This window comes from Mycteria americana, chromosome 2 (genome assembly GCF_035582795.1).
Source record: "Mycteria americana isolate JAX WOST 10 ecotype Jacksonville Zoo and Gardens chromosome 2, USCA_MyAme_1.0, whole genome shotgun sequence".
In the NCBI taxonomy this organism is placed as follows: Eukaryota; Metazoa; Chordata; class Aves; order Ciconiiformes; family Ciconiidae; genus Mycteria; species Mycteria americana.
This window is the reverse complement of record NC_134366.1, coordinates 47,526,721-47,542,486: the sequence shown is the minus strand read 5'-3', so window position 1 is coordinate 47,542,486 and position 15,766 is coordinate 47,526,721. Positions and strand designations below refer to the sequence as shown.

At 45.2% G+C, this 15,766-nt stretch overlaps 3 protein-coding genes across 10 annotated transcripts in view; 1 reads left to right on the top strand and 2 right to left on the bottom strand.

The window, feature by feature from the left end:
- The window catches only part of NOD1 (nucleotide binding oligomerization domain containing 1), a 30,019-nt gene extending 25,851 nt beyond the window's left edge, over window positions 1-4,168 (bottom strand). For 4 of the 6 annotated variants that reach the window (XR_012774239.1, XM_075493237.1, XM_075493236.1 and 1 more), the window contains exons 1-3: window positions 4,098-4,168; window positions 901-1,126; window positions 431-502 (exon numbers count right to left, since the gene is read on the bottom strand). The gene's annotated coding sequence lies outside the window, so the exon portion shown is untranslated. Of the gene's footprint in view, window positions 1-430; window positions 503-900; window positions 1,127-3,887; window positions 3,908-4,097 lie in introns of those variants that run through there. The other 2 variants (XM_075493238.1, XM_075493239.1) reach the window with 2 other exon arrangements.
- Window positions 4,169-5,599: 1,431 nt separating this feature from the next.
- On the bottom strand, window positions 5,600-15,136 carry GGCT (gamma-glutamylcyclotransferase). 2 transcript variants are annotated; one of them, XM_075493244.1, is made up of 4 exons: window positions 14,974-15,136; window positions 11,370-11,515; window positions 8,061-8,196; window positions 5,600-6,139 (listed from the first exon to the last, which is right to left on the bottom strand). In XM_075493244.1, the coding sequence occupies exons 1-4, from the start codon at window positions 15,106-15,108 to the stop codon at window positions 5,990-5,992; spliced, it is 567 nt and encodes a 188-aa protein (XP_075349359.1). In that variant the 5' UTR covers window positions 15,109-15,136; the 3' UTR covers window positions 5,600-5,989. The 2 variants fall into 2 exon arrangements, with proteins under 2 accessions (XP_075349359.1, XP_075349360.1); XM_075493245.1 differs by lacking the exon at window positions 5,600-6,139 and adding an exon at window positions 6,162-7,611.
- A 290-nt stretch (window positions 15,137-15,426) lies between these two features.
- ENTPD3 (ectonucleoside triphosphate diphosphohydrolase 3) overlaps window positions 15,427-15,766 on the top strand; it is a 51,163-nt gene continuing 50,823 nt past the window's right edge. For both annotated transcript variants that reach the window (XM_075493243.1, XM_075493242.1), the window contains exon 1: window positions 15,427-15,640. The gene's annotated coding sequence lies outside the window, so the exon portion shown is untranslated. The remainder of the gene's footprint in view (window positions 15,641-15,766) is intronic.

Genomic DNA, 15,766 nt, shown 5'->3' with positions numbered 1-15,766 from the left:
TTCAATTCCAGTGCAATTCTTATGACTGATGTGGCATCAGTCATGGGGATGCTGGCAGAAAAGACTGAGACATACTTTAATGTGAGACACCTCAGTGCACTGACCAAAATCTAAAAACATCCACTGTTGCGAACTACTGCCTCATTTCTGGAACTGTTCCATTTCTGAAAGGGCTAGTGAATAAAGTAATTTTCCTGAAATCCACCTTGAGGTTCTTACAATCTTTTGTTACGGACATCACTATGTTACGATAAAGAGAAATCACCTGTTCTAATAGCAAGTTTGTGAACACATCTATTTAGAGAAATTAACATTAGCATTGAGGTTTATACACAGAAAGGTATGTACAAGGGGAGAAAGGGAAAGATTTTTCAAGCCTGAAACAGCAGAACACATAAGGAGGAATGGAGATAGACAAGAGATATGATACCTGGGCGAAGCAGGAGTCTAGCATGGGGAGACAACGGAGAGACGCTTATGGGGAAAAGCAGACTTCTTGTTCCTGAGAGGAAAAATAAAAAAACATGATTTATTCAAGAGGCTGCCAATGATGTTGGAGAGGAAATTCAGTTAGCTATTTTGAGGACAGCAGCTTTGGTCAACTGAAGAAGACAGAAACTGACTACCAGGAATTAAAAAGAATCAGAGTGCTCACCCATCAATTGTAAAGGCAAAGAAGAGACAGAAGACAGGGCCTTGGCCAAATGAAGTGTCAATGGGGATTGAAGTGATGTGAGAAGCAACAGCAAGTCTGGCAAGAGATGCATATCATAAGCCTGCATAACTGAGAATAACAAAGAGGAAGAAAGATAGGGATCATGCCAGAGATAAGGAGGGAAATGAAAAAGGGAAATGAAATTCATCATAGTTAAGAGGTATGGTAAAAGTATCAGTGCTTACAGCATGGTTTTGTATAATCCATGTCAATAAGCTCCAGCAGTGCTGATGGCCTCTGCATGAAGGTGCTTTTATCTAGTGGTTCTTCTGACTTCCCTCTGTTCTCAGCATTGTGCAAGCATGTACATATTTATATCTTCCCTGGCCCTGCCCTTCTCACATCCTCTTTTCACTAAGATCTCCTTGCTCTTCTTTCAACAAAACTGCTATGCCTGTTCAACTTCCAGTGCTGCACGTCCTCTGGCAGTGAAGATTACTCTGGTTTATCGGTAGCATCAACATTTATCACAAGAAGGTCTTACTAAATGTAAATGCTGTAGATACAGGGGCTGAAGGATCTTAAAGAATAGCTAAAAAACGTTTTGGGTAAACTAGGGAATTCACTCGTCATTGAGCTGGCTGCTCCCAAGGAGATTGCGTAGGATGAAGCAGTAAAGGACCAAATTAATTAACAACTGTCCCTTAAAGCAGCTGATTTAAGACCAAACCAGAATATTTCTGGAGAGCTGAAAACTCAGTCAATACTACTTCTTCTGTAGTCTTGCTATTCTGACAGAAACTGTTCCTCTAAATTGCCTGTGAAAAAAAGTCCTGTGCCACATACCTAGCTATCAGCAGCCAGTAGCTGGACTATCTTCAGGATTTTCACAGCACCTAGTAGCCAGCTCTGGCAGGACAACAGCAAAGCACACACACAAACCTCAGTGCCAGCCCAGAGCTAGTGGAGTCTCTGTTGGCATAGCCTTCTGTCTGTAGTATTCAAAATGCAATTACTCTTAGATGGGTGGCTGTATGAAAATAGCACGCCATTTCAGACGAAAATCTGTGCCCTTTGTGTCTCCAAGTCAGATTTGTTTCCTGAGAAAAGCTATTTTACAGTGCCAGCCACCCAACTGCAGAGTCATTACAGCAAGAGGGGAACTGGAGACTCTGACATGCTTTTTCATCAATAATGGTAATCTAGACTCAGTCAGGCCAGTCTAAACTATTTGCTATCACCAGGAGAGACAGAAAAGAGACTGATTTTCCACATCTTATTTCACGTGTGCCACAGCAGCCAGTCTTTTACTATAACAAATGAATAAGACAGAATGTATTTCCACACAGCAGCTCTCACCTTTAAAAGAACCTCAACTATTTTACATAGTTCAAGAACAGTAAAAAAATGCATAGAGATTAGAAGCAAATGGGCACATATACTACACAAAAAGTCTGCATGTTTTGATGAGAAGCGATGCAATGTATTTCCCAGAGGAAATACAATGTATTTCCCTTTTATTTTTATAGCACAAATGGTACATTAGTAGAGCTGTAGTCCCTGTACTGATCTGAAATGATATTCTGTATCTATGAGTTAAAACACACTCATCATACCCCAGTTTACAATCTCTGTGTAACTATCATCATCGATGCTATGTATGTCAATAAATGCCCTAGGAGCCATACGTTAACATCACACTAGTGTAAATCCATTAACAACTCATGTGATTTTGCATTGCTCTGGGGTCACCGAGATCAGCATCTTTCAGTGATTTTTCCCCCCCTCCCCTCTCTCCCTCTCCTTTGACTGTAGCAGAAGCTTTTGTAGCCATCCCTAGTTGCTTGAAGAGCAACAGATATAAAAGAACATAGAAGAAATTATTTCTGCCTCTACCTGGTAAACTGACAAGCTTTTGTTTAAAAGGCACAGGCTTTTACAGAAATATTCATATCCCTCACAGGTTTTGCTGCTACTTTTCCCAGCAGCTTACTTTTCAAGAAACAGAACTTTATATACAATGTTTGGATAAATTAACAAGCCCCTGTCAAAAGGATTTTATGTGGCTTCCTGATAACTCCTTTCTGGTGGGAAAAGTTCAATAAATGAGAAGGAATCACTACTAAAAAGCAAAGAAATTTTCTTCAATCAGAGAAATCTTGGGTGTTTTTAAGAAATGGAGGAGGAGGGGAACAATTTACTGGTATATCTACAAAATGGAACCGCTTTTCTACTGTTATTTACTATTTTCACATTCAACCTGCAGTGAATTCTACAATTAAAGTTGCAATTGATGGAATCGCATATTCACAGCTCTCCTAATTCTATCTCCCAAGCTTTGTTCTGGTCATTAACAGCAAACCTAATTAGCTACAGCCAGTTCCCCTGCCAGAGACCACCGCTCGGTTGTGCCTGCGCATCCATCGATCCAGCAAAATGGGGTCCTGAGCGGGGACTCCCTAGGTATCGATGTGGGACAGCGTTAACTGCTGGGTGCCAGCAACACCCCGGCGTGGAGGAAGACCACCCTCCCGCCATGCCATGCCATACCATGGCCTCCCCACAGCCACGGGGCACCAACGGCCCCAGGCAAACGGCCCCCGCCTCCCTCTCTTCCAGCTTCGTTAAGTGAGCAAAGCACCGAGGCCTAAACGACTCCCGCCTGAGTCAGCGCATGGATACGGATCTTCAGCTTTACGGCAAGTAAATGGCTTTTTTTTACAGCTGTATCCGTCGCTCACGGGACAGGCGAGGCGGGCACGGGCTCCACGGCAGGTAAGCGATGCCTTCCACCCGCTCCCTCCCACCTCCTCCGCCCTTCAGGACCTCGCCACCCTTCCCCAATGGCCTTCAGGAAAATTACGTCACCAGCCAGCATCTGTCACAGTATTTATTCCTGGTAGCGTTGCTGTATTTTGTATGAAGGCGCTGCTTCCCTCGCCGAGGAGCGGCGGGAGCACTGCTGCCTGTCCCAGCCGGCGGGCTGGCCCCGCTCCTCCCTCTCTGCCTAACATCGCCTGTCACACGGCAACCTCCTCCCCGGAGGCGGGAAGGGCCCCTGCTGAAGAAACACGAAAAAGTCCCAAAATTTTCAATTCGGGAGCGCGAGAAGTTCACCGGGAGGCAGACGCCAGCGGGAGCGGCCGGGGCGCAGCCCTCCCCTTCCACCTCGCAGCCTTTCCCGCGGTAACAGGGAAACTCTGATTTACAAAAAGCAGAAACTTTGACTTACACCCTCACTCCCTCTCCCGGCGCCAGCCGCTGACCTGCTGCCGCCCCCCTTCCCGCTTGCCCCTCGCCCCCCCGTCCCTCCGCGCCGCCCACCCCTCACGACATGGCGGCCGCCCTCACACACACACGCAGCCGCCGGCCGCGAGTGGTGAGCGAGGCGGGCAGCGGCCCAGCGACCCTCCTCCGCCCCTCGCCCTTCCCCTGCACTCACCGCGACGGAGAAGGGACGGAGGCGAGGGGAGGAGCGGGGCGGCGGCCGGCCCACGGGTGGTTCCCCCCACCCCCGGCCCGCCGGGAAGGAGCTCCCGCCCCACACAGTCTCTCTTCCCGGCGGGAATCGGCTCCTCCCCACGCAGGCATGAACGAAGGCCTCTTCTTCACGAACACGGGCACGGCGGAAGGCCTCCTCCCCCGAGAGAGGTGCCGGGGCGTCCCTCAGGCGCTCCCACCATTTTCCTCAACAGGAGGCATCAAGTACCTCCTGTCAACTCCCGCCAAGGAGGCTGTCAGGGTATTCTTTTACATTTTCTTCTTGCAACAGTAAAATACCTATTTAAAAGTTCAAAAGCCCAAAGTAGCCTGGTAAGGGTAAAGCAAAAGAAGTGATGCTGGTGTTGAGAAGCGTGTTCATGCGCAGTTTTGCCCTCCATACCGAAGTTACAGCCATTACAAATGCAAATAGCCAGTGGAAGTTGCAGTTACATTTCCACATTGCCAGCTTTTGCTTACACAAGCAACACTGATACTCTTGAAGCATGCATTGAACAGACACAGGAGAGGTTTGGTAATCACAATTTTATTTACTCAGTTTCAGACTAGACAGTACTAATACAGAAAGTACCACATTTTACTGCAGGCACAGTGCCCAACTCTGGAAATGGGCATGTGACATCAGGGCAGCACCTGTACATCCCTGGCAGAAGTTTACAGAAAAATTTTATGCAGAGAAGACATGGTAAGTCTGTTACTTTGCCATTTGTCTATCTAAGCATTCACACAGTGACACCAATTATATCTTACACCCCTCTGTACATCAAGAGAAAAAAAAATGCACCATACAGAAGATAAGCCAAAATTTCGTCGTTTGACATCTTCCAGGTTGTCAAATTTTCCTTGTCCCCCACAGACTACCTACAGGGGTTGCCAAGTACCATAAAGGTAAATACTCTAAACCTTAAAAGAGCTTCCAGTTTTGCATGGGGTTATCAAAGCGGGGGGGGGGGGAGGAGGGGAGGCCCAGCCTGTTCATCTGGGGTTTAATAGACAAAACAAAACCATGAAACAAATGCGCTAGGACTCACAGGAAACTTCCTGATTTCACTGGTCATGAGACCAAGGCCTAGCTAAGCAACAAGCCAGTCAAAAAGGTAATTTAAAAAACCTTGGAATTATCTAACTAAAACAAATTAAAATCTGGTGGTTATACCTAATCAGTTTACCTATGATGATTACTAGACATAGAAAGGAGGAGGCCATTACGCTTTGAATGAGATCCTTTCCTGAATGTTGTGTTCAGGCCTTGGTTGCCTTTTGGACTAACACTTAAAAACACAGAGATAGTTAAAAAAAATTACTCTGCTTTCTTTACTAACTATACAAACAGAAACAGGAGCTCCATAGCTCAAATAGGTTGGGCTTTAAATCATTAAGAGAAGCAGCAGAGAAAAAAGTTTAATCTTGGTTTAGAGTTTTGAGTCTACTTTGCACTCTTTGTGTATACAACATTTAAAAACGAAGGGCCTGATCCTGCAGCCCTTATTCCTCAGAAGGCAACAGATGCCAATACCCAGAAAGATGGCCCTTTTCTTTTAAAAAGGTCTATAAACAGGATATATGAAGCACAAATTTGCATGCAGCACTGCATGACAATTACAAAAAGGTAATTTCCAAATCTGCAAAAACTTCAGCATGTACTCAAGCTATACATACAAAGTGAAGAAGTCACCAATGTCAGTGTATCTTCAGACTGCAAATTATGTCTAATGGCTTACTGTAGATCCACAGCAAACTCATCTTTTCTTGATAAATAAAGAAACTGCTGATCAGCAAAGTGAGGAGAGGTATCTAAATCAAGGTGAATGGCCAAGCAAGTGCAGAGGTATTCTATGCAGAATTTATTTTCTTTGCTTTAATAGCAGCTTCAATCTCTTCCATGATTGGCACTGGCCCTGCATAGTTATTAGTTTCAATAGCTTCTAATTTCTTCTGATAGTCAGCTGGCAAGCCATTCTGTTTTGCACCCAGGCAGATAACCTATAATCAAAAGGGGGGGGGGGGGGGGGGGGGGGGGGAGGAGAAAGCTTTCAATAATAGTGTTAGGAAGGACAGACCCCTCCAAACATTTACTTATACGGGAAGAACCACTTCAGGTAACAAGAGAATTAAGTGTCAACAAAATTACTCTGAAAGGGCTTGTAACTACCAAGGCATACCCCTAAGATTCTGAAATGTTACTAACATGCACAAGGCTGTACAATTAAGCTGTTACTCAGTTATTCCATTCTTTCTTCCAGCGAGGATAAGAAGTACTTTTTATGCCTTTAGCCAGCCTTAGTATCACATCTGAGTGAGAAACAGCATGTATTACTGAAGTTACTTTTAAAACTAAGCTGTTCAAATCCAAAGCACAACAGTGAGTGCCTAGACAGGTTATAGGAGTAACAGAAACAGATGCTTAGCTTACTGAGAAAGCACACATTCCTTAGAGTTTGTTACTGCAGCTTTCCTTCTACATACAAAATAAACTTAACTATTGGTGCAAGAGAAAAGAAGTGACAGTGAGAGGAAAAGAGGACGCTGTAGGAGCCAAGGCTTGAAAGAGACACCAGCAAGTTCCCATATAGAAATGAATAGATAAATACACAGATTTTAAAAGCTGACACTATTTGTAAATATTCTTTCACGCATTCAACAGCCAGGAAATTTGAGGATGAGGTGTCTAGAAGGGATGAAGTTTGCCACAAAAAGTACACAACAGTAGATGGATGTAGATCACCATGTGCCAATGCAGTCACCTGTACTAAATTTTTAGCCCTCCTGCCTGGTTAACTTAAACAAATAAAAACTGGGGGCAGGGGGGAAGAAGAGAACTAACCACTGACCCTGACAACAGCAGGAGGGAATGTTTAGCTAGATAAAGTTGCCAGTATTGGAGGTCCTCTCTTACAGCTTACTAGTGAGAGCTGACACGCGGCAGCAGACTATGTATTGGCTCCCTGAAAAGCCCTGAAGATCTGTCTTGACAGGAAGCAGGTTGGCAGGGAGGAGGTTTGTGAAGTAGCAGAGCTTGCTTTCTAAGCAAGCTTTCTCTTCAGAAGTCCTGCAGCAGCTGGCCTGGAAGCTGATTCATAGGAGCGAGTTCCTCAGTTAAGGGGAGGCGGCACACTTGGGATTTTACAAGCTCAAGCCCGATTTCTTTGCTTTCGGTAGAAAAAGTCAACATGTTACAGTTATGTCTATCTGCAATTGCTAATAGCTGCACAATTCCAGCCATGCAGTCATGCCACCCCAGGCTAGGCCCGCATCAGATCTCACAAGCTAAGCAGGTCAGGCGTGCTGCGTGACTGGATCATATGTCTCTATAGAGTCAGCGTGTTGCAGAACAGTGTTGAAACACTTCTGCCTCACCAGCCATCAAGTGGGAACCCTGCAGTGCCCTGCAATGTTGCTGGAAGTCCTGTAATAATATACTGATGATGCATCTGGTAAAGGAGGCAGGTGGACTCCTGTATTAAATGATAGATACTTCATAAGACAATAGGGATAATTTGTGTCCTTGAGACTACAAGCCAGGTGCTGTATTCTCCCCACAGAAGTTTCCCTCTGTCCTTTTAGTGGAGTACATTAATTTTTCAAATAAAGAATTGCTGCATATATGTAAACAACATCCTTCAGAAATCCTGGTGTCATAACTAATTAATGAGTTAAATAGATGCTTCATGTAAGGCATAACTAAGCCAAAACCCAAAACTGATTTAGTAGGCCTTTAAGAGCTAGCAATCTTCTGCGAGTATCATTACACTATTACATTGCACAAGGATTAAGTTATACCTTTACATTAGAGTTACTCATGCCTTCCATCCACTGCAAATAAAGTACTTATTAAGTAGGACAGAAGTACTGCATTATATATTTCTGTTCATTCTCTCCAAAATTACAGTGATGCAACACCTACCTTTTTATATTGAGGAGAAGGGGGACCACAGACATAGTCCTTCATCTGGTAGCTTCGACAGGTCAGTACCTTTCTTGCTTGAGTGTAGACATTAACTTCTATTGGGACATAAATGCCATCTTCAACTCCCTCTTGCCTGTAAAGGACATATATTCCTTTCATGCCAAATAACTGATGCATCTTTCAAACAAACTGTGCAATTAAACATATGCATTTATTAGAAATCAAGGCAGGACACTGGTCTGCTCTGTTAACAGACAAAGAAAAACAAATAAAGCAAAACATATTCCAGTACTTTTTGTGCAAACTTGTTTCATATCCAAAAATAAGTTTCTGAAGAAGCAGCAGCATCTACTTGTATCATTTCAGCTCTGTAAGAAAGATGACTAGTGGTTAACTTGCAAAGTTAGAGAGAGAATACTCCTTGTGAATTAATTACTGTGCAAGTCTAGTAATCTACAAGAGAAACACAACCAAGATTATCAGAATTAATAAGCCAGGCACATATCATTCATTACCTGCCGCTCAGATAATGAAACAATTGCAAAGTTTTATCTCGCCCATTACGTTACATTTGAATAAGGGGAAAGTCACACAACTCTTGCAATGCACATTCCAATGAATAATCCAAGACACCCTTTAATTTGCACAAGATGTGTACAGCAACAATGAGCTATATCAGGGCAAAAACCATTTTTATTAGCAAAATTATGCTGTCTTAGGAAAACAAAATCAAACTAAAAAACAAGGCTACTTGTTGTCTTTAACCATTAGCATTTAGCCACCAATAGAAGTCTGAGGAAATAGTAAGAAGTAAACAAGAAGGTTAAGCAATACAAGACAGACTTTATAGCATAATTAACTTTAGATGTGCTTTAGATATGAGTGATAACATGGGTTTTAATGCTGCTCATCAAAATATCATTTTGATAACTTCTCTTTCTTACAAAGACTTACTACCATTTCAAGTTATTTAACATACATAACACGGGCCATGTTATGCGAGTAACTAGGTTAAGTGCAAGTAGAGACTGGAAGCTAACTGCAAGTTAGCTTCCAGTCAAGGTCAACAGACTGCAAAATAAGTCGTGGGTGTGTGAGAGCAAGAGAAATGTTACAGTTAAGTGACATTCATTGCTAGGATATATGAGGAAAAGTAATGATTTAGTCTGTAACTTACAGATTTGTGAAGTACAGAGGACAAAAAAAAAATCTGACCATGAGACAGCATCAAAATGCATTTGAAGCCAAAAAGTTCAGCCATCTAAGCAAAAGATTCCCCTCCCATATTTCTTTTCTATATATTACATTGTTTTACTAATATTTTAACTAATGACATGCAGCATCAATTCCCATTCCCTCCTCTGCTTCTGGATAACAAAGTACTGACTTCTTTATCTGTGGGGGTCGGGGGGGGGGGGGGGGGGGAAGGTGGGGTGCAAATAGTGAAAATTTTTTTTCTTGATACATGGAAATTCCAGGAAATAAACTTGGTTTAGAACTTACAAATATATCTGCTTGCACACAGCCAAAGAATCCCAAGATCTTCAGCAGGCTCTTTTGAGTAGGTTAGGAGCAATCCTTAGATGAACACTATCGACTATCATTATAAAAACCAAGAACACATCCTGTTTCCTTCCATTGCCAGTCCACCTTCATGGCATCAATGAGGCAGCTGGGAAAAAGCAATCTTTAATGCTAGTGTCCGTCCTGCAGTTTTTGGTGATGGTACAGCACTGAAGTCTCTAGTATCTTAGCCAGCATTAAAGTTTATCCCCTCTCAAACAAATGGCAGGGATCTGCAATTCTACAGTATGTAAACAACACTTAGAAGTTAAAATACAAATTCCTGTCCTCATAGGGGGAACACAATGTTACTATCAAAGCAGATGCTGTCAGACAGCATCTTTATTCTTCTGAAGTTTACGCTTTAGGAAAACATGGTAAATCAGGAGATTTCAGTAAAGGTCAGCAGAAAGAGGACCAGGAGGTAAGTGCTAGTGTAAGCAACAGAGGGGGAACTAGGGAGATAATAAAGCAGGGACACATGAAGCTCTCCCCAACCAGAAGCATACCAGCTAGATGCCCTCCTGCTTGGGACTAACACACCCAACCAGGACTTGAGAGTGCTGAGAGTGCCTATTCCCATGATGTGCCAACAGAACTTGGGCAACAGTTTCTGTTGTATTTCAGGTTCACTGTAGGCAATGAAAAGCAAGCTGGAACTTCAAGCGTCATGGCCAAAGTTGTAGGGACATGTCTACACAGCACAGTGCAGCCATAACCAAAATTGCAACAGTACCAGAGGCCGGAGAACTGTATTAATGTAATGCTTTCAATGGGTTTAATATGCCCTGCTTCCTTAGCCTCACTAGCCCAGATTTCTACTGGAATTAATTGACAGTGATGAACTGCTCTGAACAAACGATGCTTGTGTACCAGAAGCACCATGCTGTGCAGGCGCATCCTGAAAGCTGCAATAAACACATGACACCAGCCAAAGTTTTGGATATTAAGTTCTAAGTCCTGCCTTAGACCCTGCAAGAAGTTATGCTACTCCTTGACTTGTTTACCCAGGTGGTCCTCCAGACTTCAGCCTGAGAATGACTTGCTCAAGTTGCCTTAAACTTGTCTTAATTATCAGGCACAGGCAGAACATTCTCTGGCATGCATTGTAATGGTGCAGGCAGCCTCTCCCCTTCAAAGGGAAAAACAAAACCACCCCAGCTCCCTGCTTAGATCTACCTCAAGTTCACAAAAGTTTGAATCCTCAGAAGAGAAGACATGCAAAATAACCTCCTCAAAAGGTCCCTTTGCCTGTATTAAAGATCTCCTCCTCTTCCGCAAAGTCTTGTCCTCATCCCTTCCTTTTCCACTACAATTGGAGTTTACAGATGTATAGACCCAGAAATTGATGTCAGTCTCAAAGGAAACTGTTCCTAAAGCAATGGAAAAAGTGTTACAGGACAAATACAGAGTTTAGAGTAATTTAAGGGACAGGACATTGTGAGGACAGGGATTAAAAAAAAAAAAAAAAAAAAAGAGCCTGACCAATATATCAGCTCCAAATCAAGGTCCACACCTTATTAAAATACCCCTAAGTAGTTTTAGCTTGAAAACAAGGCCTTTTAATCACAAATGTGCTACAAGTCAATACATGTACTGTGAAGTGAAATTCACATATTAATATCCAAAGCATCTTCTTGATTCCAACACCAAAACTTCCACACAGCTCTTTCCCAAAAATTAACTACTACTTTTCAATTGCTCTCTAAAATAGTAGAAGACAGCAAAAGTTAAGTCACCTACTTATCCAGTGAAATTAAATTGCTAGCGTTCATTTTCCACACTATTCCCCATACTTCGTCTCCAGGGCTCTGAACAATGGTGGCTGTACCTCCATGCCAGACAGAACTTGTCCTGCCTTGATGATGGCCAAACTCGAGCTTAAAATCCTGCAAATGAAAACAATGCAGAGAATCAATTTCCACTTAAGATAAGGGCTGTTGGCGATTCTTGACATAAAAGGGGCAGCTAAAGGAGAGTCTACAAGTAGTCAGTTTGAGCCACAGAAGGAGGAACAGACAGGCGGGATGTGATCCAGCTCCCATCTCACGAGGGGCTGAAGTCAGCCTTGTCCACCTCCCCATGAGAAATGGCAGCTTTGGGACAAAGGGAAAAGAGGTCTGGCAGAGAGCACTACTGATAAAAGTCTCAGTCTGTGGAGACCTGGATCAACATCCAAACCTCTTAGTAGTCTGGCCTAAACATTAGCTAACAATTTCTAGCAGTGAGAAGAAAGTGGAGGTAGCCCTCTTTCAAGAGCAGCACACGTACCCAATTCTGCAGTAAACACAGTAGCGCTGAAGAAATGTCAGCTTGGCTTTTGTCAAGCAGCGTTGGCAGTGACAGGATTGCTGATGTGCTTCCCATTAGACAATCTGAAGGGCCCTTGGCTGAGGTGTACCATGAAGGAGGGAACTGACTAGTGCCTTCTTCTTGTTCCTCAAAAGACATGCCTACCTGGTGCCCATTCCTTTGCAGCTTTTGGTGCTGTTTTAAGACTTAAATGCTACCATGCAGGGTCCAGGAAAATAGTAAGGGTAAAGAAACCTACAAGATGGGGAGCTTTGGGTCTTGTCCTCATGGACCAATACAACTGCCCAATTGTAAAATACCATCCTGTGTATTTTCCAGTGTCTTGTGCCATCTCATCACTCAACTGGAACATTCTTGGGTATTTTTAAGCCAAGGCATATGCCTCCTTGAGTGAGCTTATTCAGGTTTTTGCAAGTTGAAACATTCTTTTAGAACTTCTTACAAGTAATATCAAATATTACTATATAGGCAAAAAAGAATAGCAGGTTCTTGAATTTTTCCAGTGTAATCTCCCATCTGACTCCACATGCTCAGTTTCCTCTCCTACTTGTTAGCCAATTTGTGGACCCCCTAGCAGTAGAGAAAAAAAAAAAACAAAACAAAACAACAACAAAACCTTTAAGGAAGACTACCTGCTTAACCACAACAACAAAATCTGGCAAAGGCAAAAAAGATTTTAAAAACCCAACAAAAATAAAGCCCAAATGTATACAACCCCACAGCTTTGCTTATTTCTCATTATCACCCATCACCCTCTTTAAGCTGTAAGATAATTTTGATTTGAAATATATGCGTGTACATATTAATACGCACTGAGACACATTACCTTCTTGTAATATGTCCTAACAGATATGGGGAAAAGGTTGCAAAAGTTGACCAGTTGGAGGCTTACACACAGAAGAACAGCACTGATCAGAACACTAACTTTTTTTTGTGTAAGGGATAATCAGCAGCCTGGCAAAGCCATACTGTTTACTCCATCAATAGAGTCATCTTCCTTCCCCATAAAATGTTCCCCACTAAACTAATTTCACTAGGAAAAAAGTTTACTTAGACACACCAGTCATCAACTGTTCGACAAGCTGCTGCAAAATGGCTTTGCAATGTTCGGGTCACTGAATTACTGTGTGAGGAGCACTCTGGACCAGACCCTGCAGACAGTCAAGCCCAAGTAATTTGCACACAAGTAAATAGTCCAGTCAAGTCGCAGACTGAAGAGACAGATGTAGAGAAATGCTTCCAGGACAGTCCCAAGGAAATACTTCTGTAGAGCCAAGAATGCTCACAGCAGTCTAGTTTAAAAAAAAAAAAAAAAAAAAAGGCACCAATTTTTATCTTATTCCTCCAGTTATATTTTCTTGGACCTGACCCACACCGAATACCTGCAAGGAGTTGTATAAAAGTCAGATACCAGAGACCATACAGAAATAGCGCAGTTAGCTCCGGTTCTGGAAGCAGGAAACACTACTTTACACCATGCGGGCAAACACAGCAATGTAGGGAAGAGAGAACAAACACACTAGATACTTTCTTGGGTCAAGAGTTTGGTCTTTGGCCCTTCTTTTACGTACCAGCGTAATACCCTTTCTGTGCTTGTTACACATCCCATTTCTTACAGCTTTTGACTAAAGATTAACAAAGCTTTAAAAAATAAAAACAGAGGGAAGTGAATTTAATATTCTAGTTTAGCATCCAAAGTACTTTGCTTGCAGGCTATTTTTCCTTTTTTTTTTTTTTAAGCCAACGTGGTACTACCACAGAACAATTAACAGAAATCAGCTCCAACCTCTGTGCGCTTCCTCACTCCCAAGTATCGGCGATTTTCCAGCTTGAAGCAAGGGAGCGAAGCCACCCCGTGTTAGCAGGGAGCACAGCAACCAGCCAGAGGCCGGCTAGAAAAGCTAGCGCCTGCTTGCCAGCTCCTGAACAGCTAACCGGCAGCGTGGTGAGAGATGCTTACTGTGTAACCTGAAGATCTACCTGAAACCCAGAAGGAGAGCTGAAGCACAGGGCTTTCTTTTATTCCAAGGTAAGTGTGCAATACTACTGCTTTCATCCTCACCTCCAAGGTCTGATCCTGCAAGGTGCTGGGCTCTCAGCACGCTCAGCTCCTCAGCGGTATCTGTAAGCGCCTCACTCACGCTTTACAGGAGCAGGCCTCAGTTGCCAGGTCGATGGTCCCAAGAGACACAGGGTATCTGACTATAGGGAGTTTATTAATTACAAGGTTTTGGAACTTCACACTCTAACATAGATCGTTTCCTGCCAGCTACCCCAAGAGGAACGTCAAGTTGTCCTTAAGTGGTATCAATCAATGCTCTGCTCCTCCAAGGATCCTTCCAGTTGTACAGATCTGTACATCAACAGCTTAATGACCACGAGCTCGTATTCCCAAGTCTACATTAAAGCCAAGTTGATACACTAACATTTAATAACGGCAGGCGGGAGCAGCACTGCCCGGGCCTAGGAAGGTGTCAACTGCAGCTGTGCAGCACTGGGTGAAAGCTTGCATCCCGCCTGACACACAGGGCAGGGAGGGCTCTTCATGTGTAACCAGCGTGGTGGAAGGGAAGAAGGAATTTTGATTTTTTTTAACAAAGCATCATCCTTTTAAAACTGCCAGAAACTTGTCCCGTAAACCCAACGGAGCACCTGCCGCTTACATTTCCAGGCTCCTAACTCTTTTCGCGCGGGGTCTTGGCTGGCAGCCTTACAGACTTGGTTAAGCCCAGTAAGACAAAACCCACAGAGGTGGGACGAACGCAAACACTGTCTGTGGCTGAGAGCAGACCAGGCAGCAGGCCCCGAGTGCCAGCAGCCCGAAGCATCACGGCGTACGCTGCGACGTCAAAGGTGATGGGACCCCCCTGCCTGAACCCTGCTACGGCCGCCCCCGTTACCGGCAGGAGGGATCGGGCGGCCTGCAGCACCGGGCGGCGGAGCCAGGCCCACGCGCGGCTCCACCAGGGCCAGCGGACTTCCACAGGCCCCCGCCTCCCCCCGCGGCACCGCCACCCCCCGCTCCCGCTGGCACCTGCAGGCGTGCCACGGCGCAGAGGGCCGCCGAGGGGTTGCTCAGCAGCAGCCGCTCCCGCAGCAGGTTGCTGCCGTACGCGTAGTACAGGAAGCAGCCGTCCCCCCGCTCCGTGCTGCTGCCGCCCGGCTCCATCGGCCCGCACCGGCCCCGGCCCCGCCGCGCCGCCGCTTTAACGGCCCCTCCCGCCGGCGGCTGCCTGGGCGGGGCCTCGAGCGGAGCCGCTCGCCATTGGCCGCCGCCTGCGCGCCCCGCCCCCTTCTCTACTTCCGCCGCCACGTGGGAGCCAGTGTGCAGCTGCCTTGTGACGTAGCAGCGGCAGGGGACGCTTTTGGCATACGTCAGGCGGGCTCCTCGCGGCGGAGTGACGTAGAGGAAGGCGCATTCCTCTCGTCCCTCTGGCCGGGAGGAGGGAAGCGCGCTGCCCGCGCCCCTGCGGCCTCGGCACCGCGTGGGCGAGCGGGAGCCAGGGACGTTGCCGCGCGCCGGCCGCTCCCCATAGAACGGCATCCTCCGGGGGGGCCACGCTGTCAGCGAGCAGCGCCTGCAGCCCCACGTACCCAAACGGGCAGGGTTGGAGGCCCCCCGCTAAATCCAAGCCAATGCAATTTCGCTTGCGAGCCTCCCGGCCGCCTCCGAGGGAAGTGTAGGCAGTGACGAATTTTAGGTATGTTCCTTGAGAAGTAAAATAGTGCGGCTTTTCCCAGCTGGGAGCGCTCAGGGCAGAGTAAGCTGGGAATATACAGGAGTAAAAGGCAAGAAGGTGTGGGCAGGCAGAACTGGACACCCGCAG